General features: G+C 41.9%; 1 protein-coding gene across 4 annotated transcripts in view; it reads right to left on the bottom strand.

The window, feature by feature from the left end:
* stat1a (signal transducer and activator of transcription 1a) overlaps nt 1-21,515 on the bottom strand; it is a 41,046-nt gene that overhangs the window by 18,264 nt on the left and 1,267 nt on the right. For 2 of the 4 annotated variants that reach the window (XM_083633376.1, XM_083633379.1), the window contains exons 2-15: nt 20,715-20,842; nt 20,354-20,498; nt 18,253-18,348; nt 17,363-17,449; nt 16,938-17,016; nt 16,463-16,554; nt 15,542-15,693; nt 13,306-13,464; nt 8,543-8,635; nt 6,879-6,938; nt 6,761-6,781; nt 5,222-5,312; nt 3,723-3,764; nt 1,230-1,319 (exon numbers count right to left, since the gene is read on the bottom strand). In XM_083633376.1, coding sequence (XP_083489502.1) covers nt 1,230-1,319; nt 3,723-3,764; nt 5,222-5,312; nt 6,761-6,781; nt 6,879-6,938; nt 8,543-8,635; nt 13,306-13,464; nt 15,542-15,693; nt 16,463-16,554; nt 16,938-17,016; nt 17,363-17,449; nt 18,253-18,348; nt 20,354-20,498; nt 20,715-20,842 — 1,335 coding nt within the window. Of the gene's footprint in view, nt 1-1,229; nt 1,320-3,722; nt 3,765-5,221; nt 5,313-6,760; nt 6,782-6,878; nt 6,939-8,542; nt 8,636-13,305; nt 13,465-15,541; nt 15,694-16,462; nt 16,555-16,937; nt 17,017-17,362; nt 17,450-18,252; nt 18,349-20,353; nt 20,499-20,714; nt 20,863-21,515 lie in introns of all 4 variants that reach the window. The other 2 variants (XM_083633377.1, XM_083633378.1) reach the window with 2 other exon arrangements.

The following is a 21,515-nucleotide window of genomic DNA, read 5'->3' as shown; positions in this document are numbered from 1 at the left end:
ACTATGGATTATTATTTCATCACGTGGTGAGTACCCGATGTCACAACATGTACATAGAGCTTTCTGGCGCTGTGTTTTGTTGACTTTGAACGGCGATATCGTTATTGATACTATTGCACCCAGAGGGCGCAGTTTCTCCAATAGCAAAACTTGGAAAACTTACTGAATGGGGCTTTAAGGCCCACACGGGGAGCAAATCTTGACGCGCGTCATTTGATGCGCATCAAGATCTGCCCCTATAGCGCACTGCAAGCGTCAGATCTGAAATGTATACACCACAGAAAGACAAAACCATCACTATTTGGGGGAAAAGGCCACTAATTTATAGCCTATGTAATCAGGCACAATTAACCGATTAATTTTTTTTGTTATACCGTAGTTTTGAGCCCCTGTCATAAGCCTCTTCTAAACATGAACTGCGGATTAAAACCGTAGAATCAGGTCAGACTACCCGCCGCAGTTACCCTGCTAGACATGACTCAATAAACTGCTTAATCACTTTCTAAACATGGGGAGAAGCTCCCGCGCGGTTTGGAGCACAGTGCTGCTGCCTACTGCAGAGGAAAGGTAGGCTACAAAATAGGCTACAATTCTCTCCTCTGGATCAATATGTTTTGAATGCATTTATTCCTCTAGTATTCCTCTCAGAGATCGACTTTGCAGCGGGAAATACTGTATAGCCTTTTGTTCGAAACGTCATTCTGGGCAAGCTTGGGATAGAGGCTGTTGGATCATCCTACCTGTCTGTCGGTCTGCCGTGCAGAGGGGGAGAGAAAAAAGGCAGCGCTGCGGGGGGAAATTGTGCAATGCTGTCCACATTTATTCTAATCTCATCATGATATCCATGTTTTGCTAGCCGATGTGTTTAGAGCCTTATTCTCACGTTGTAGTCTTGCTAGTGTAGCGTATTAATGCCTGCTCTATTTAAACTGCCGTGAGAGTTTGAGGAGCACTACTTTATCGAGTCAGAGACGGGGATGGAAGTGGGCAGAGAGGGAGGGGGGGGAGCTCAGAGCACTTTGGTCGCTGCTGGAACCTCGTTTGACGCTCCAAAATGGAAACAGCTTCGGAGTACGAGCGTCAAGACAGTTTGACGTGCGTCAGAAAGCTCTTGGTGCTTCGGCCGTTTAAAACAATGGGTGGGCTTCCAAACGCTGGGATCTGACGCTCCCTGTGCGTGAGGGCCTTTAAGACAAAAGAAGAAAAAATAAAGAAAATTGAAATCTCACCTCCAACTTGACGTCCAGACCGGACTGACTTTGCTGCAGCTCCGTCTCAAAGCAGATGAAGTGAAGCTCCTCTGTGACGATTAGAGGACCCTGAACACACACAATACACACATTAACACTCAACTAACACACATTAACACTCAACTAACACACACAGTAACACTCAACTAACACACATTAACACTCAACTAACACACACAGTAACACTCAACTAACACACATTAAGACTCAACTAACGCACATTAACACTCAACTAACACACATTAACACTCAACTAACACACACAGTATCACTCAACTAACACACACAGTAACACTCAACTAACACACATTAAGACTCAACTAACACACATTAACACTCAACTAACACACATTAACACTCAACTAACACACACAGTAACACTCAACTAACACACATTAAGACTCAACTAACACACATTAACACTCAACTAACACACACAGTAACACTCAACTAACACACACAGTAACACTCAACTAACACACATTAACACTCAACTAACACACATTAAGACTCAACTAACACACATTAACACTCAACTAACACACATTAACACTCAACTAACACACACAGTAACACTCAACTAACACACATTAACACTCAACTAACACACATTAACACTCAACACACACATTAACACTCAACTAACACACATTAACACTCAACACACACATTAACACTCAACTAACACACATTAACACTCAACTAACACACATTAACACTCAACTAACACACATTAACACTCAACTAACACACATTAACACTCAACTAACACACACATTAACACTCAACTAACACACATTAACACTCAACTAACATACACATTAACACTCAACTAACACACATTAACACTCAACTAACACACATTAACACTCAACTAACACACACATTAACACTCAACTAACATACACATTAACACTCAACTAACACACATTAACACTCAACTAACACACATTAACACTCAACTAACACACATTAACACTCAACTAACACACATTAACACTCAACTAACACACACATTAACACTCAACTAACACACATTAACACTCAACTAACACACACATTAACACTCAACACACACATTAACACTCAACTAACACACATTAACACTCAACTAACACACATTAACACTCAACTAACACACACATTAACACTCAACTAACACACATTAACACTCAACTAACACACATTAACACTCAACTAACATACACATTAACACTCAACACACACATTAACACTCAACTAACACACATTAACACTCAACTAACACACATTAACACTCAACTAACACACATTAACACTCAACTAACACACATTAACACTCAACTAACACACACATTAACACTCAACTAACACACATTAACACTCAACTAACACACACATTAACACTCAACTAACACACATTAACACTCAACTAACACACATTAACACTCAACTAACACACACAGTAACACTCAACTAACACACACTAACACTCAACTAACACACACATTAACACTCAACTAACACACATTAACACTCAACTAACACACATTAACACTCAACTAACACACACAGTAACACTCAACTAACACACACTAACACTCAACTAACACACACATTAACACTCAACTAACACACATTAACACTCAACTAACACACATTAACACTCAACTAACACACATTAACACTCAACTAACACACATTAACACTCAACTAACACACATTAACACTCAACTAACACCTAACACACATTAACACTCAACTAACACACATTAACACTGTCCCAGTAGCTACCCACGGTCAGCCCTCCAGGAAGGGTCGAAGGTGGTCACGCGGTCAGGGCCACTCAATCCGCTGCTCCGGAACTACTCTGCCGGGACCGAGGGAGGGGGAGGGCTCTGGTACATAGAGGGACCGGGCTCTGTGGGTTGCCACCAGGCCGGGCTCCTCCCTCGTCTCACCAGGTCTAGGACCTGTGCGCTGCACCAGACTCCCCCGCTCCAAACATCTCATTCCGAGGTGATGGTATCTTGGTGGATACCATGCAGTACCAGTACTTGGTGGCACTGCAGTCTCCACTTGCGGCTTGAATGGCCCTCCTAAAAGGCCTCTCGTGGGTTGTTGGGCTTCTTCCTCACGGAAGACGCAGGCTGGGGAGCTAACCCATACTGCTACCCGGGTGCCGTCCCTGTTCCGGCTGTCAACTGACTCTCCAGTAGTCACTAGTCTTTCCTGGTTGTCACGTAGTCTATTCCTATGAGTCACTGGCTAAGCCAGGCTAACTAATAACAATACAATTAATGTGTTAGCAATAAGAATAGCAATGCTTGTGCTAATAATAATACATTTTTCATGAAGTTAAACAGTACTGTAGTCAGCCTTACACTTTAGGATCATTGGTATGGTATTTCTCACAAGTACATTTATTTCTGTCCATTATAAAATCAAGTCCAGACCAGTCCAATGTAATCTAACTAAACTGCAGTGTCTTACCTCGTTTGTTCGGTTGCCAGCAACTTTCTGCTCCCTCAGTTGCTGTGTGGAGAACGAGATGTAATTAAAGAACCGCTGGGATTTTTTTAGCTAGTTTCATATCTGATCAGTCAGAGCCTATTGTAACCAAAGGAGCTCGTTATCTATCTTTCGTGTTTCCACCTGGGTTCCCACATTTCCCATCCTCACGATGAATTACAAAAGTTTTCCAGAACTTTTCTATAACACCAAATGTTCATGACTGAAGCATAATGTAACAACTTCCTCCTGTCAATTCTATTTTCAAGTTTAAAATCTTAGTAGGCTACCATAATTTAAAATCTCATGACTTTTCCTAAATGTAAATATATTAAAATGTTCATGTTAGAAGTGATTTTTCCACAGGCTATTTATTGATGGTCAAACAATATGATAAAATGACAGCATGACACACATTTAACTCATTGAGTGCCATGGACGTCTTTCGACGTCCAATTAAATAGTGACGTAGAGTGCCACGGACGTCTTTCGACGTCCAATGCGTTTTTTGACGGTGGGACGTCGATCAAAGCCTTCCGCAGCTCCTGTACAACTATTGTAGCTATTGGAGGTCTATAACCTATTTTACAGAACCCTTAGGTGGCGACAGTGCTCTCCAGGTTAACAGAAAGGCAGAGAAAAACAGAGAATAAGTCGTTGGGGAAACGGAAATCGCATCGCATCCGTATGCATCGATATGCATGAAGCGTTTTAACGTTAGATGTGCCTGCAGCAGGCAGCAGCCAATCTGCTCCCACAATTGAGCTCCTCCATGTCCGCTGCGACAGGCTGTCGCCGACAGCCCATTCGCATGATCAGCCGTTATTATTCTCAACTGGAAGCATACAGTAGTAGCCGGTGACAAACACACGCGGAAAAAGCAGAGCAGAGCAGCACACAACACTGACCCAGACAGACCCAGGCAGCAGGACAGGGTTGGCAAACGCAAGCCAGAATATCCGATGCCCACCAGCAGCAAATCAAGATCAGCAAGAAGCTGCAACCAGCAGCGCACGCAGGGGCCAGCGCTGCTGGTTGCAGCTAAAAATATCATTCTGCCAAACAAAATTCCCTGGCCTTCACTGTTTTATTGAAGGAAATTATTTTTGAGGTGTGACTACATCAGAAAATTAGCTTCAGAGTCAGTGATGTGTTTGAAATGTTTAATTTCACAAAAAGGCCATTATCTCAGCTTCTAGAAAAAAACTGCTCTTTTTTGTTAAATCAAGCTATCTTCTCCGGCTGATAACTAAAGAACGGAAAATGATATCAATAAACCTGTTTTTGCTGATGATAGAAAAGAGTCTCATCGTTCTTTTTGCGTGTTCATTGTTTACATAGTAATATCACACAATATTCTGTGGGCCTCGAGAAATCACTGAAAAAAGCTCTGAAACTCTGGCACTGGGAGCGTCCGTTCTCCAAAAGTGGCTGGCACTCAATGAGTTAAAGTCAAAAGGCTTTCCAAACACTGCTCTTACCAAATGGCGGAACTCCGCTGCCAGGCTGCCGTTTGATTCCTCCATGTTCATTACTTTGGTGTTGGTTCCCAAAATATTGAACTTTCGAAACCTGAGATCAGATAGAGAGAATATCCATCAATCAATGAGTCTTTAATAATAAACCTGAGATCAGATTAGAGAGGATATCCATCAATCAATGAGTCTTTAATAATAAACCTGAGATCAGATAGAGAGGATATCCATCAATCAATGAGTCTTTAATAATAAACCTGAGATCAGATTAGAGAGAATATCCATCAATCAATGAGTCTTTAATAATAAACCTGAGATCAGATTAGAGAGAATATCCATCAATCAATGAGTCTTTAATAATAAACCTGAGATCAGATTAGAGAGAATATCCATCAATCAATGAGTCTTTAATAATAAACCTGAGATCAGATTAGAGAGAATATCCATCAATCAATGAGTCTTTAATAATAAACCTGAGATCAGATTAGAGAGAATATCCATCAATCAATGAGTCTTTAATAATAAACCTGAGATCAAATAGAGAGGATATCCATCAATCAATGAGTCTTTAATAATAAACCTGAGATCAGATTAGAGAGGATATCCATCAATCAATGGTTCTGTCATTATAAACCTAAAATCAGATTAGAGAGGATATCCATCAATCAATTAGTGTATTATTAGTGCCGAATTTCGTGCAATTCGGCACAGCGCCACCTACTGGCAACACAAAAAGTTGTTTATCTTGAGAACCGTTCATCCGATCGACTTCAAACTCGGGGAGTATGCTTAGGGGGACCCGACATAAAGCAGTGCCAAATTTTGTGCAATTCAGCACAGTGCCCCCTACTGGCAACACAAAAAGCGGTTTATCTGGAGAACCGTTTATCCGATTGACTTCAAACTTGGGGAGTGTGCTGCTGGGAACGCGACATAGTGCTGAATTTCTTACAATTTGACATAGCGCCACCTATTGGCAACACAAAAAGCAGTTTATCTCGAGAAACATTAGTCTGATTGACTTCATTTATCTCGATAGCCATTCATCTGATCGACTTCAAACGTGGGGAGTGCGCTGCTGGGAACCTGACAGAGCAGTGGTGAATTTTGTGCAATTCGGCACAGCACGACCTACTGGCAGCACAAAAAGCAGTTTATCTCAAGAATCATTCGTCCGATTGACTTCAAACCGAACCCGAGAAATTCCAGTGGTAAACTTTGTGCAATTCAACCAATAAGATCACAGCTTTCACGTATATACAGGACTGTCCGTCCGATCAACTTCTGTATGTCTGTCCTTCGCGTATCTCGAGAACCGTTTGTTGGATCGACTTCAAACTTGGGGAGTGTGCTTAGGGGGACCTGATGGAGTGCAGCGTGCTGCGAAGCATCCATGGGGGAACGGGCACTGCACTAGTAATAATAATAATAATAGAAAGATACAGTTTTACATAACACAAATTACTACTACTACTAATACTAATTTGTATAGATTTACTCAACAGTACACACATTAAAATATTAATAAATTAATTTGACACATACCCTTTCTTCTCTGTAACATCCCTGAGGAGATAAAGCAAGTGAGATCAGTTATAAGAGTATCTGAATAGTTCAAGGTATTACCGGTAACTAGAAAAATAAACGTCTAACCCCAGCTTACTTATCAAACGAGGCCTTGACTTTGAGTTGGTAGTTAAACTCCTGCAGCTTCACCAGGAACCTGGTCAAACAGGAAACAAAATACCAATTTGAAATTCATGGTTTCTACAGTGTATTCACCTTATGTAGCCACGCCCATTTGACCCGGTTGTGTGGTCGTGTCACGACTTTCGGCTAAAAATAAAATAAAATAAAATGGCTGGCTGCTCCAATATCATATAATTTGGCCAATTGTATGTAACATACCAAATAAAAGCAAACGGCAATGTCTAAGAATGCAACGCCATGTAACTGGCGCGTTAAGTCTCGCATTCCAGGGAATTACGTTAACGTCTGCAGGTCTTATAAGACGGAAATGCGCTCGGATGAGAGAAAACTATCTGAAGCTTTCTTTGTTGGAGTCCAGGTATGTTTTACAAGAAAGTGCTCGTCATTGTCGACAATAACGTTATCTGACCTGGCTAACAGTGGATACTCGCTTGCTTGCTGTGTACCGAGCTCAAAGAAGTAGGCTACGTTCTTTGCTTTACCCCCTGCACTGTCCGCGACAAAAACAACTCTCTTATTTTGCGCCGTGACCGCCGGAAGTGTTAACAGGACCCGGAAGAATTTGGCCCACTGTAAGGTCTGAACATAAGGTGAATTAGGAAACACGAAGGAAGACTGAATTTCCAAAATGTGAAGTCTAATGGCACAAAATAACGGCAGCAAGAATTCTTAGTCCTCTAACGAGAACTGAACTGTTCGTTAATCCAACCAACTACAGGAAACCACCCCGAAATGCAAGGGATTATGGGTAGAAGGAGACTAGCAGAGCAAAATTAAATCTGGACTGATGCTCATATTCAGGTATTTTTTCATGTCTTCTGAACTGGTATGCAGCACACCTCAAAAGAAGAGACAGACAAGTTCATTATGTTAAGATAAAGTTAGAGGAATCAATATATCGGCAAAACTAAACTAAACTAAATTAAAATAAAATAAACATATTTGTGAACTCATATGACATTTGTTTCAGCTCTGGTTAGCTTGTGATTGGTCAGCTTGAACCTCATATCAAAATACAAAAGAACCAAATACAACTAGAACGACTGCACCGCAGATATATGCCTCCGCCAACAAGTGAGCAGTCGACATGCATATCTGTCCAGACTTTGACGTTTGAGCCAAATACAAAGAAATTCCGTCCAGGCGTTCTTGAAATATCGTGTTAAAGAGCTTGGAAATGGGGTTTGTGAGGTCACCGTGACCTTGAACTTTGACCTTTAACCACCAAAATCGAATCAGTTCATCCTTGAGTCCAAGTTTACATTTGAGGCAAATTTCATGAAATTGCATCAAGGCGTTCCTCAGATATCGCGCCAACAAACATCGGACGGACGGACGGACAACCCGAATCCATAATGCCTCCGGCCTGGCTATCGCCGGCGGAGGCATAAAAATACAACAAAATCAAATTTCCCACTCTGGTTCAGAGTAAAGAAATCCATAATGGGTGTGAGGACTGAATTCCCTTGCCAACCTTTATTTATGATTCAAAAATAGGTGTCACTTTTTTGCAAGAGGTAGATACCAAATTTTTGAACTGAAAAGTTCTGGAGCTAATAAATTCTGTCTTTATCCCACATATTTAAAAACGTTAAAATGTTCAGTTGTTTTACTCACCGGAGTTTAACAGTGAACTGGACACCTGTTTTCAGCACCAAGGGCCTCTGTGGGTGGGTGGGCATGCAGGGCTGCCTCTCTACAACCAGAGAGCTACACACAAACGGGAGCACACGCACACACGCACGCACGCAAGCACGCACGCACGCACGCACGCACGCACACACACACACACACACACACACACACACACACACACACACACACACACACACACAGTTAGTTTTATATATTTTGTTTACCAGACTACTAAGCACACAGCACAAAATATTAATTAATTTAATTCAGATTCATAATAATTTTGTGATACACTTTATATGCTTTATAACACATTCAGAAGTCATCCATAATAGTAACGCAACTGTAATACATTCATGCCATTCACACTTGAACAAGCATACTACAAATGTGTATTAACTCATTCATGGCCAAAGACGTCTTTTTTTTTTTTTTTTTTTTTTTATATTTTATTTTACTTTTTCAGAACATAAAGAAAACAAAACAAGAACAGGAAAAAAGAAAAGAAAAAACATATATACATACATTCAACATTACAATGCTACAAAATGTCAAAATGTGCTTACAAATCGATAAAAAAAAATAGATATATATATATACTGTGCAAAGGATCCCAAAGAAACTCAAATACCGCTTTTAGCCTGATCAAAATAGGTCAGGAACGGGTCCCAAATAACGGAAAATTTCCTTAGAGAATTTGACCTCTGGAATCTGAGTCTCTCCATACGTATAACTGAGATCATGTCTGTCAGCCACAGCTGAAAAGAAGGTGGAGAGGAGGACTTCCATTCCTTCAAAATTAGTTTCTTGGCAACTGTCATTCCCTGTGTCAGAGATTGCTGCACGGCCGTTGGGAGGAGCAAAGAGGACTCCGAGCAGCCGAAGATGGCGAGTTCCGCCTCCAGTTGGAGGGTTATTTTGTAGGCCTTAGAGTACCAGTCAAATATTTTGGCCCAGAATCCTGATAGTGAAGGGCAAAACCAAAAAGCATGGGACAGTGTGCCCTCCGACACCCGACACCTATCACATAGTGGTGAGACCGAAGGATATATCTTGTGTAACCTATGCTTGGAGTAATGAAGACGGTGAGCAACTTTAAATTGGATAAGTTGATGTCTACTATTAATTGAACAGAGCTGGACCACAGACAGACTCCTGTCCCATATGATTTCAGACAGATCCACACCAAGTTCCTCCTGCCACGCCTCTTTGATCCTCTCAGTGGGGGCCTTAATGCAATCGTCGAACAAACACACAAACTTAGAAATAAGATGCCTGGAGTTGGGAGGGCTTAACAAAACCTAAAAAAAAACATGTTCATCTGGGAGAACGTCAAAATTGCGAATCTTGGATCGGACATAATGTCTAACTTGTATATATCTATAAAGATGCGTTTGGGGCAACTCAAATGCTCTCTTCAGAAGATCAAAGGATGCAAATTGGCCATCAATATACAGGTCACTGATGGAGACCAGCCCCTTTTCACTCCAGGCATGGCAAATTCTATCTGACCATGAGGGCAAAAAAGAATGATTAAAACAGATTGGTGTGTGAACAGAAACATCTGGTACATTCAAAACTTTCTTAACCTGATTCAGAATTCTGACAGAGTTTTTCACAACAAAACTCAAACCTATCAAAGTCCCAGGCTCCTCTAGCTTAGAAAACAACATGGCTGGCAATGAGGACCTGGCGATAGAGCCAGCCTCCATTTGTAGCCACAGAGGGGCCCCGGGAGTTAAATTGCCAGCAGTTCCTTGTCGCCAAAACATCAGAGCCCTAACATTGGCAGCCCAGTAATAGTGCTTAAACACTGGTAAGGCCAGCCCCCCTGCCGACTTAGGTTTTTGCAGATGAATTTTAGAAATTCTATGGTTCTTATAATTCCAAATATAGGACAGAATTATGGAGTCCAGCTCTTTGAAGAAAGCCGATGTAAGAAAAATGGGGAGGCTTTGACACAAATAAAGGAGCCAAAGACGTCTTTGACGTGTTATCAGGAATAGCCCAGAGGGCCAATGACGTGTTTGACGTGTTTTTGTTTTTATTAGTGCAGCGCGTAGTTCAAAGACTTCCCCAGCCTGTGACATGTTATCAGGTCCCTAGCCTCAAAGACAAGCCGACAACACGTTATCAAACACATACCACAGCTGTTGTTTTGAAATGAGCAGGAGCAAAAACAGAAAACAGAGAAACGCGCTTCCTTGTGCAGAGGAGAAACGCCATTGAAACACCCCTCGGCGCGCTGCACGAGCTGATCGGCTTGCTGCAGGGCAGCGGACATCGATCGCGTTACTGTTCGCGGTAGTCAAACCCGTGACCAACATGATCGATCCTGGTCCCTGGACCCTGTTCCTGTGTCCCAGCCCGAAAGAGACGAGACGGAGTCACAACTGTGTGAGGAGGAGGAGAACAGCAGCCTCGCCACAGAAATGGCTTTCACACAGAGCCAAGCAGCACGGCCACTTTCCTGTCGAGGGCGAGGAAGACTGGATTCCAATGCGACAGGACCCGGATGATCTCGCGGTAAGGAGTGTGTGTGTGTGTGTGTGTGTGTGTGTGTGTGTGTGTGAGAGAGAGACTACACTGATCTCTGCATTCTATTCTATGATCACACTCACTCACACTGAGTAAACTGTATTGTTAAATGTAAAAAAAGCACTTCATGTATATATATATATATATATATATTTATTTATTTTTGTCATTTGTGTCATAACGAATAATATTTACATGTCTGATGTCAATACAGTTCAAAATAAAAGAATTGAGAGCGAGTTCTGCCTGAGATTGTGTGATTTACAAAAATGCCATTTTCTGCAATTTCTCTTCTCAGAGAGACCTTTTTGGTGAAAACAGGGTGTATATAAATGGCTATAAGTAGAGTACAGAACATGCTAAAAGCTCACTTTTTTTTCCTGGTGAACCCAGAGACGTACATCTTCATTTTGAGGTATTGCAAATCACTTTGGTGCTAATAGATAATTTACTGTGGGTCTTGAAAGATGACCAACAATTGAAAATCTTTGGCCTGTGCTAAATATTGGCAGTCCTAAACTGGCCATGAATGAGTTAACAACACATTAACAATCATTCATATTATTATAATAAGAATACGATAATTACAACATTTTAAATTAAACTTTTTGTTTATGCCCTGGAGTGCAGGATGAGTCATCAACAGAACTGTGCTGTTTAGCAGAAAGAGATGCTCTGTTCATTTGGATATAGAAATTCTATAATTTTTTGGTCTGTATTGGTGAACAGGTGAACAAGGGTGAAAGTTCAGAAAAATAATATATATACTGTATATACATATTAGGGTTGTGCGATGTCAACCAAATAGCCACACGTTCACATTGACAACAGGACAGCTGAGCTGTACATGAGACCGGCGGGCAGGCTAGCTACTACTGCACAGACTAGAGCCAGGTGGTGTGTGTGTGTGTGTGTTGAATTTAAGTAGGTGGCAGAAAACTGACGAGTTGACAAAACGACCACTTTGGCATATAGCCTTGCACTTTAAACTGCTACTTTGTACTTATATTGTGTTTAACTTTGTCTGCACTTTATGTTCATGTTTTGATCCTTTTATGTTTTGATCCAGGATGTTGTTGATGTTATGCCTGTTTTCTATGTTTTTATGTCTTGCTGCAACCCAAAGTGCCCTTCTGGGACATACGAATAAACTTGAACTTGAACTTGACAGAATTACTGTTAGATTCGCGTGGGCTTTTGAACCTAATGAGAGAGAGAGTTGAGGAGACTGAGGAGAGAGTTCAACTTTCACTTTGGAAACAGGCGAGTTAAATTCACAGTTGAAGACTTGTACTCACTTTGGGTTGAAAACAGGAAAGAACATGAAGTTTCTTCTTTGTCTTAAAGTTTTCACAACACAACCGACTTCTCACGTGCAGGGGACGCGCTGGCGACATTAAACAAGCGCACCCCGTTCAGAGAAGCAGTAGAGCGGAGGAGGAGGAGGAGGAGGGGGATGCTCCTCGATCGATCGATTTAGGCGGGAGTCTCCTGATTTTTAACCCTTTCTCCCGCTGTGCTCCCGCTTGGTCATTTCTCCCGCTAATATCCCGATTTGTAGGATGTGTTGTGTTACCTAGCAACCCAACCCAGATCAAGCAGTGACGAGTGACGCACGGTGCGTAACTGCGTCACTGCACTCGCACAAGCTCTCGGTGGTATTAGTAAATACCACGCGTTTTGCAATCCATGTCGGCCTACTTTATTGTAGAACACGGTGGGGAAAATGACGTTAGTAAACATGCCAAATACAAACAAGCTGTGGAAGCGGTCCCCCCACCACTCAAAATCCTGTGGCAAAAACTGTATATATATATATATATATTTATATATATGTGTGTGTGTGTGTGTGTGTGTGTGTGTGTGTGTGTGTGTGTGTGTGTGTGTGTGTGTGTATCTATCTATCTATCTATCTCTATATAGATATAGAGATATATAGATACAGTAGATACAGTAGATAGATAGATAGATAGATAGATAGATAGATAGATAGATAGATAGATAGATAGATAGATATAGATATACATACATACAGATAGATAGATAGATAGATAGATAGATAGATAGATAGATAGATAGATAGATAGATAGATAGATAGATAGATAGATAGATATTAAATATACATTAAATATAGATAGATATTAAATATACATTAATTATTATGACTAATTACAATAGGACATGAATAAGACATGGATGTGGTTACCTGGTGAGCAGGTTCTTGAGTAGCTCCAGAGCACGGGCCTCCAGGAAGCCTTTCTTCAGGGTGATGGGGTCACTGTCGTACGTGAACTTCTGCTCCAGCTCCTGGAGCTTCTTCAGTTGCTGACGCACCTGCTGCAAGCTCTCTGCTACTGCTGTGAACCTGGGGTGGGGATGGAGGGAGAGGACAAGAAGTCGCTTGTTAAAGTCAAATAAAGCTAAATAAAGTCGCTTGTTAAATTATGTAGAAAATGACATAATTCTCTTCCGGAACGTCACATGACTGTTGAGCTCTATACCCGCAGCCTGCTTCCAGTGAGTCAGACTACTCTTCTGTTTACCGCAAAGCAGAGTGAGTGGAAGACCCATGTTACTGACCAAACACTATATCAGCTTGCTGTCTGAATATAAAGCTACTATTAAAGTTAACGTCACAACAACATTACTCTTGTGAATATAAAGCTATTCAAGTCTTATTTTAACAAAAATATATCACAGCAGATTTAACATCCACATTTTACCACACTTTTGCAGGCTTTTTGATGTCATCCTGAAGCTTGTCAAGACCCGGAAATTATCAAGTTATTTCTCACCCATTCCAGACCTTCCAGACTTGAATAGGAAGCCTGTATAAAAGGAGGATCTTGGTTCAAGCTGGCCAAATTCCGTTTCCATACGTTTCCCAACTTCTCAGACATACAGTCGGTAGGATCTGTGTACGAGGATGTTTGAGATGACTTTGCAGAGCTGCGTAGCAGTAGCCTGGGTAAACCCAGCCTCCACGTGACCTGCTCTCAGGTAGTGACTGAGAGCAGGTCTGAGAGCAGGTCACGTGGAGGCTGGGTTTACCCAGGCTAGCGTAGCAGCCCTGTGAAATGGAGGACTGTCGAGCGTGAGACAATCAAATTCCCTTTCCATACATTTCCAGACGTTGCCGATCTGTGAAGGAATCCTGTATAAATAAAGGAGGACGTTGGTTTGAGCTGGCCAAATTTGAAGCTTATAATGGAAAATGCACTTGAGGACTAATCTATTTAATATTTAAAAAAAATCAAGATCTCAGTTGCTCTTCATCCTCTCCCATGTTTCCCAAATTTCCAGACCGAGGTAGGACCCACGTACGAGAATGTTGGTTTGAGATGATCAAACTTATTTAGGGATGCAACTAATGATTATTTTCCTTGTTGATGATTTTGACAAAAAAAACTTAAAAAAAAAAAATAGTTCTTTGGTCTAAAAAATGTCAGGAAATGGTGAAAAATGTCAGTGTTTCCCAAAGCACAAGATGACGTCCTCAAATGTCTTTTTTTTGTCCACAACCTAAATATATTCAGTTTACTGTCATAGAGGAGTAAAGAAACCAGAATATATTCACATTTAACAAGCTGGAATCAGATAATTTTTAGTTTTTCTTTTTCTCCTTAAAAAATTACTCAAACCACTTGACATAAGAATCATTTGTATCCTGTAGGGCAGTGGTTCCCAAATGGTGTGCCGCGGCACACTGGTGTGCTGTGAGGTAATGCCAGGTGTGCTGTGGGATTTTGTGACAACTGAGCTGCCTAAAAGGGGACTCAGACAGCTATAGATTTATTATGGAACATATACAATTATGTCACTATTCTAACTGATAAAACCATGAAATTATGAGCAAAACTAGACATACCGCTTGATGTATGCCTCCGCCAACAATTCACCAGTCTACATTCCTGTCTGACCAGACTCATACAAGCATAATGCAAAGCACAATGGTGTGGCCATTCAGCCTTATGGCACTTTAGGCAACAACATGGCTAATCAATTTCAATGTGGAAAATGGTACTACCCCTACCGCTAAACCACCCACATCCCCCCAACCACTCCCCCTACCCACCCCTCGAACCTCGACTCTCTATGACCTTCCTATCCCTAGCTACGACCCAGTTCATCCTTGAGTCCAAGTGGATGTTTCAGCCAAATTCGAAGAAAGTCCGTCAAGGCATTCTTGAGATATCACATTAACGAGCTTGACAATGGCATTTGTGAGGTCACAGTGACCTTGAACTTTGACCACCAACATTTTATCAGTTCATCCTTGAGCCAAGTGGACGTTTGAGGCAAATTTGAAGAAATTCCATTAAGGCGTTCCAGAGATATTGCGTTAACGAACATCCGATGGACGTTCCTTCCAGATATACAGATGGACAACCCGAAAACATCGATTCTGTGGTGCATCTGGTGATCCCCAGCCCTCGTCTCACCAGTTCTGTAGCTGGTCCACGCAGGCGTTGGGCGGGCCTCCGATGCAAGCGATCTGTTGCCTCTGCTTCCACTCAGGCAGCTCCTCTGAGATCAGGTCTGTCTGCAAGCCCTGCGTCACGTTCAGAACCTCAGCCAGCTGGGTCACCACGTCCTGAGAACACCAGAACACCCAAGAACACAGTCAACGTGGAAACACAGACAAACGCAGATGTGTGTTTGGTGGGCCATGGCTGTCTGTCCTTGTTTGGAGATGTTTGGTCAGATTCCACATGTTCAATCCTTTAGCACATCAATCAAACATTATCCAACAACAACTGATTGGTGTGCCTTGGGCTTTAGACCTTACTTTTTCCTCAATCTGAATTACTTTGTCGGATTTGAGGGTTTTGTACAGTTTGATGAACAGCTAACTACACAAGTGGTGGGGCGTCTGGGTGGTACTCGCCTACCACTGCGGAGACCCGGGTTCAATTCCCGGCAGCGGTACCTCCGGCTCGGTCAGACGTTCCTAGAGACACAATTGGCCATGTCTGCCGGTGGGAAGCCGGAGGGGGATGAGTCCCTGATGCTGCACTAGCGCCTCCTCTGGTCTGTCGTGCTTGTTCGAGGGGAGGGGAGCTGGGGGGAATAGCGCAATCCTCATAAGCGCCACCGCCTGCTGGTGAAACTCCTCGCTGTCAGGTGAAAAGAAGCGGCTGGCGACTGCACGTGTATCGGAAGAAGCATGTGCTAGTCTACAACTATCCCCAGATCGGCAGAGGGGGTGGAGCAACGACTGGGACTGCAGAGGGAACTGGCCAAGTCCAATTGCGGAGAAAACAGGAGAAAAAAATACACAAGTGGTTCTCAACGTTTTTGGTTTGTGAACTGTGAACTTTCAAATGTGCCTCAGAAGCCTCATCGCATCTCACTCTGCTCACCTGCCGTTTGGATTTCAGCTCGATACACATCCTCGTGATCATCATCCTCTCTGTCTCCAGCTGCTTTGGCGTCATGCCGTTTATTTCATTTTCTAGAATGAGATATAAAATAATAATAATAATATATATAAATGCTCAAAAATCTGGTTTTGACTTCACACACCCTGGGATAGAAAAACCCCCACAGATGTGTCTGTATCTACTATGCCTGAATGACGTATGGCAACAAAATCATGTTTCCATGTTGCTGTAAAGCTTTTTCTACATACAGTATTTTCTGCATGAGCACTTGAAAAATATCCCAAAATATCTGGAACATAACAGAATGATTAGTATTATATTATTGTAAGTAGTAGTAGTAGTAGTATAGTAGTCATCGTGCTAGTTGTAGTGATAGTAGTAATGATAGTAGTTGCTCTCATAATAATAGCAGTAATAGTAGTACTTTTGAAACCCTCTTGACTGAAGGCCTCACCTCTGTTCTTCAGAGTGTTGATTTTGAAGTCGTACTCATCCTGCAGGTCTTCTAGACTCTTAATGTTCTGATCCGCTGCCTGCAGAGGAGATTTGAGGAGAAAGTGGATCCATCTATGGCCTTTTAGTATTAACTTGTAGCAGCAGAAGTTCAAAAAGGAATTATTTTCCGTTGTTTCACATATTTAAAAACATATACTGTAAGCAACAGAATCACAAAAAGGAATTATTTTCCGTCGTTTCACATATTTTAGAAGAATGGATGGATCTCTCTAAAGGGGAAACATGGATCATGCCACTATAATTTTGAGCCTAATAAAGCGAGCCTGCACTGTTCAGTCAAACTATCAGCATGACTTAAACTGAAGCTCTTGGTATGGGTATGGACAGAGGCAAGTTGGCGGCTCGTCCGCAAGGCGGTCTCACCTGAACTCGGTCCTTCATCTCCTTGACTTTGTTGTCAAGTTTCAGCTTCTCCACAACCATGGCCGACACGGCACCCTCCCCGTCCGGCTGCAACACACAAAGACATTAGGCTCAGTATATGTATCATTCAGAGGCCTGTAATGTGTCAGAATCACAAGTCCAAGGGTCAGCTTCAATGGAAATGTATTGAGTATATTCCTGTATTGCTGTATTAAGTGGATGTTTGAGCCAAATGTGACGAGATTCCGTCAAGGCGTTCCTGAGATATCGCGTTAACGAGCTTGGAAATGTTGTTCGTGAGGTCACAGTGAGCTTGAACTTTGACTTTTGACCACAAAAATCTAACCAGTTCATCCTTGATTCAAAGTGGACGTTTGAGGCAAATTCTATGAAATTCCATAGAGGCGTTCCTGAGATATTGCGTTAACAAACTTTGGACGGACGGACGGACAACCCGAAACCATAATGCCTCTGGTCTGGCTATCGCCGGCGGAGGCATACAAATTTTAAAAGCACTAGAATCCAAATTCATGTTCACTGCGCGGCACGAACATGAAGAAACGTTGGTTATAGTAAAGAAACGTTATAGTAAAGAAAAAGTGGTAATTAATTAATCGACACATTAGAGCTACATTATGTCAACAACTACAGAAAATAAATTTGCCGTTATGTTGCATTATGTGGAAGGTTATCCACAGAAGATTACTGTAACAATTAATTTCATTACACACAAGATTCCATGACCTTTTCCAAAACTTTCAAGGATTTCACTAATTCCATGACTTTTCCAGGCCTGGGAAACTAGATTTGACAATTCCGTGACTTTTCCAGGTTTTCCATAACCATGGGAACCCTGTAAAGAAAGACCTGACCTGAAGTGCTGGTTTTACCTCTGCACTCTTCGCCCCGGCGAGGATCTTCTGCTCCTCCTTGAGGTTCCTGGAGATGATCATGGCCATGTGGACGGGGTCTTCCTGGAAGCGGTCCTGAGGAGACAAGGAACCGGATCTGAGGGAAAACCCTGTGAGGTCCTGCACTGCCTGGTTCGGACCAGAGTCCAGCTGCATATCATTCTGAGGTCAATTTTAAAGTGGTAATCTCAAAGATTTTCATGTAAATAAATGTTTGTTAAGTCATTATCTATCTGATAGTGAGTTAACACAATGGTGATACAGCCTATGGCCCATTGATGGAAGCCTTTGCATTTTCAGTATTGCAGCATTTATGAACATGGTGTCTGTGGTGCCACAGGGTGGGCGGAGCTAACACAATAGACTCAAAAAGTAGGGTGGTTACTACGGCCGAACAAACGGACTAATGTCACATTATGCAAGACTCTTTGGATCTCGCCTGCAATTAGCCACTCATCACCATAGGTGTCACCCAAGAGAACAAAACTGAAATCTTAGAGATTATCACTTTAACTGTACTGCCATGTGCCGTGCTGTGATGTGATGTGTTGTCTGGAAGAATTTAGAATTTTGGTACATCACATTGTACTGTGTTACGTTGTTTAACACTATTCTGTTGCATTGTGTTGCGTCACGTTTAGTTGTACTACATTGCATTCTGCTGTTATGTTGTGACGCATTGTATTGCATTACATTACTGTACCTTGTGTTTTTACATTGTGTTGCGTTGTATTGCATTACATTACCTTGTGTTGTTACATTGTGTTGCGTTACATTGTGTTGGGTTGTATTGCATTACGTTACGTTGTGTTATCCCACTGTATTGCACTGCATTGTGTTGCATTGAGTCTCATTGTGTTAAGCTGTATTACATTGTGTGTTGTGCTGTGCTGTGTTATGTGGTATTGCATTGTGTTATGTTCTGTTTTGTCGTTTTTTATTACATTTTACATTGCATTGCCATTTAGCTGATGCTTTTACCCACAATGACTTACAACAGTAGAAAAAGCTTCAGATTAACAACATTACAAAAAGCCAATTATTATTTTATTTTATTTATATATTTATATTTATTTTATTATTTTAATTATCGATTCATCTGTCAATTATTTTCTCCACTAATCGATTAGTCCTGCACCGGTCTATAAAATGTCACAAAATGGTGAAAAAGATCACAACCCAAAGACAATCAGTTTAAAGAAACAAAGAAACAGAAAATCACATTTAAGAAGCTGAGAATTGCAGTATTATAATTTTTTTGCTGTCCAATATTCAGCCGTTAAAACCCTTGTTTGTATGCTGTGATTGACTAGTTGTTGTTGTTCTAGATAATTGGTGATTGCTGATTGGCTCCTTTGGAATCTTGAATGAGGCAGAAGGAGGGGAAGTCATTTTAAGGAATTTAACAAGAAGATAATGTAACATTTTTTGTGGGGGGAAACCATCAGACACAAATTATTATTCAAAGTAGAATATTGTATATACATATATCTTAAAACATGACTTTAGGGAGTCTTTAAAGGGTGAAAGCCATAACGTCCAGACAGATTGGTGTGGTCTGTGATGAAGTGGCTGCTGGGAGCCAGTCTGGGTCTTGTGGGATCTGTCTGGGTGTGAGATCAGGTCTTACCTGCAGGTCTTGTGGGGTCTGTCTGGGTGTGAGATCAGGTCTTACCTGCAGGTCTTGTGGGGTCTGTCTGGGTGTGAGATCAGATCTTACCTGCAGGTCTTGTGGGATCTGTCTGGGTGTGAGATCAGGTCTTACCTGCAGGTCTTGTGGGATCTGTCTGGGTGTGAGATCAGATCTTACCTGCAGGTCTTGTGGGATCTGTCTGGGTGTGAGATCAGGTCTTACCTGCAGGTCTTGTGGGGTCTGTCTGGGTGTGAGATCAGATCTTACCTGCAGGTCTTGTGGGATCTGTCTGGGTGTGAGATCAGGTCTTACCTGCAGGTCTTGTGGGGTCTGTCTGGGTGTGAGATCAGATCTTACCTGCAGGTCTTGTGGGGTCTGTCTGGGTGTGAGATCAGGTCTTACCTGGAGGTCTTGTGCGATCTGTCTGGGTGTGAGATCAGGTCTTACCTGGAGGTTCCTCTTGATTTTGCGGATGTTGTGCTGCAGCAGGAAGTTGTTCTCCAGGGTGAAGCGGCTGTGCTGGTCGTCCAGCTGAGCCAGGAGGTCATGGAACCGCACGGTGGCCAGAGAGTCCTGCACCGCTACTGTGTCCCTGAGGAGCAGTGTGAGGGGGAACTAGTTATACTAAGTAACTAGTTACTGTAATTTAACTAATCAAATTACTTTTTGAAATGTAGTAACTCAATTACAATTACTGGAATATGGGCTAAATCGGCAAACATGCTCCACATGCATTATTATTATTAATTGCGTTTAGAGACTGCCTTGTGAGTCTAGGCGGTGGTCACTGTCAGTGTGTGTCTCTCACCAGTCGATGCTCTCGATCCATCTGCTGAGGTACTGCCTGATATCCATAGGGAAGGAGTCATCATACAGTTGGTCCACCTGCTCCAGGTACTTGGAGTCCAGCTGCTGCAGCTGGCACCACTGCGCCATCTGCTGCTCAACAAGAGACACTGTCAACTGTGCTCAAGTCCCTAGTCAGTCTCAAATTCATGACACACAAGTCTCTCTCAAGTCAAGACAAGTTCCAAGCCTAAATGTCATTGATCTCAAGTTCCAAGTCAATTCAGAATAAATCAAGTCCAGTTAATATCAATTTAGAATAAATCTCACCAATTTTCAATCCAAGTCATTGACACAAGATCTCAAATCAAGACTTTAGAAACCTATTCAAGTCATCAGAGTACAAGTCAGAGTCAAGTCCCAAATCACCAAGTTTCTAGTCTTCACTTTATGCATCAAGTCAAGTCTCAAGCTGTTTAAATTGTGACTTGAGTCCTCTCCGCTGGTGCAAGGACTTGGATAAAACTAAATTATAAATAAATAAATAAATAAATAAATAGATAGATAGATAGATAGATAGATAGATAGATAGATAGATAGATAGATAGATAGATAGATAGATAGAGATAAATAAATACTGTATATTCAGCGTTACTCCCATTCACTGTCAATGGAGCTGCTTTGCTTTGGGATCATAAGGGGACTCTGGGCTTTTCTATTTTAGGAGAGGGATTTGACTGGTCTTTCAAATCAAACCTGGACTTATATAGTTGTTAGGCTACGTTCACACACAGCACCCAAGCCTTGCCTTTACCCACGCTTT

The sequence above is a fragment of the Poromitra crassiceps genome, assembly GCF_964638095.1.
Source record: "Poromitra crassiceps genome assembly, chromosome: 3".
NCBI lineage: Eukaryota > Metazoa > Chordata > Actinopteri > Beryciformes > Melamphaidae > Poromitra > Poromitra crassiceps.
The sequence above is the reverse complement of the archived record's forward strand: the minus strand, read 5'-3'. Positions and strand labels throughout refer to the sequence as shown.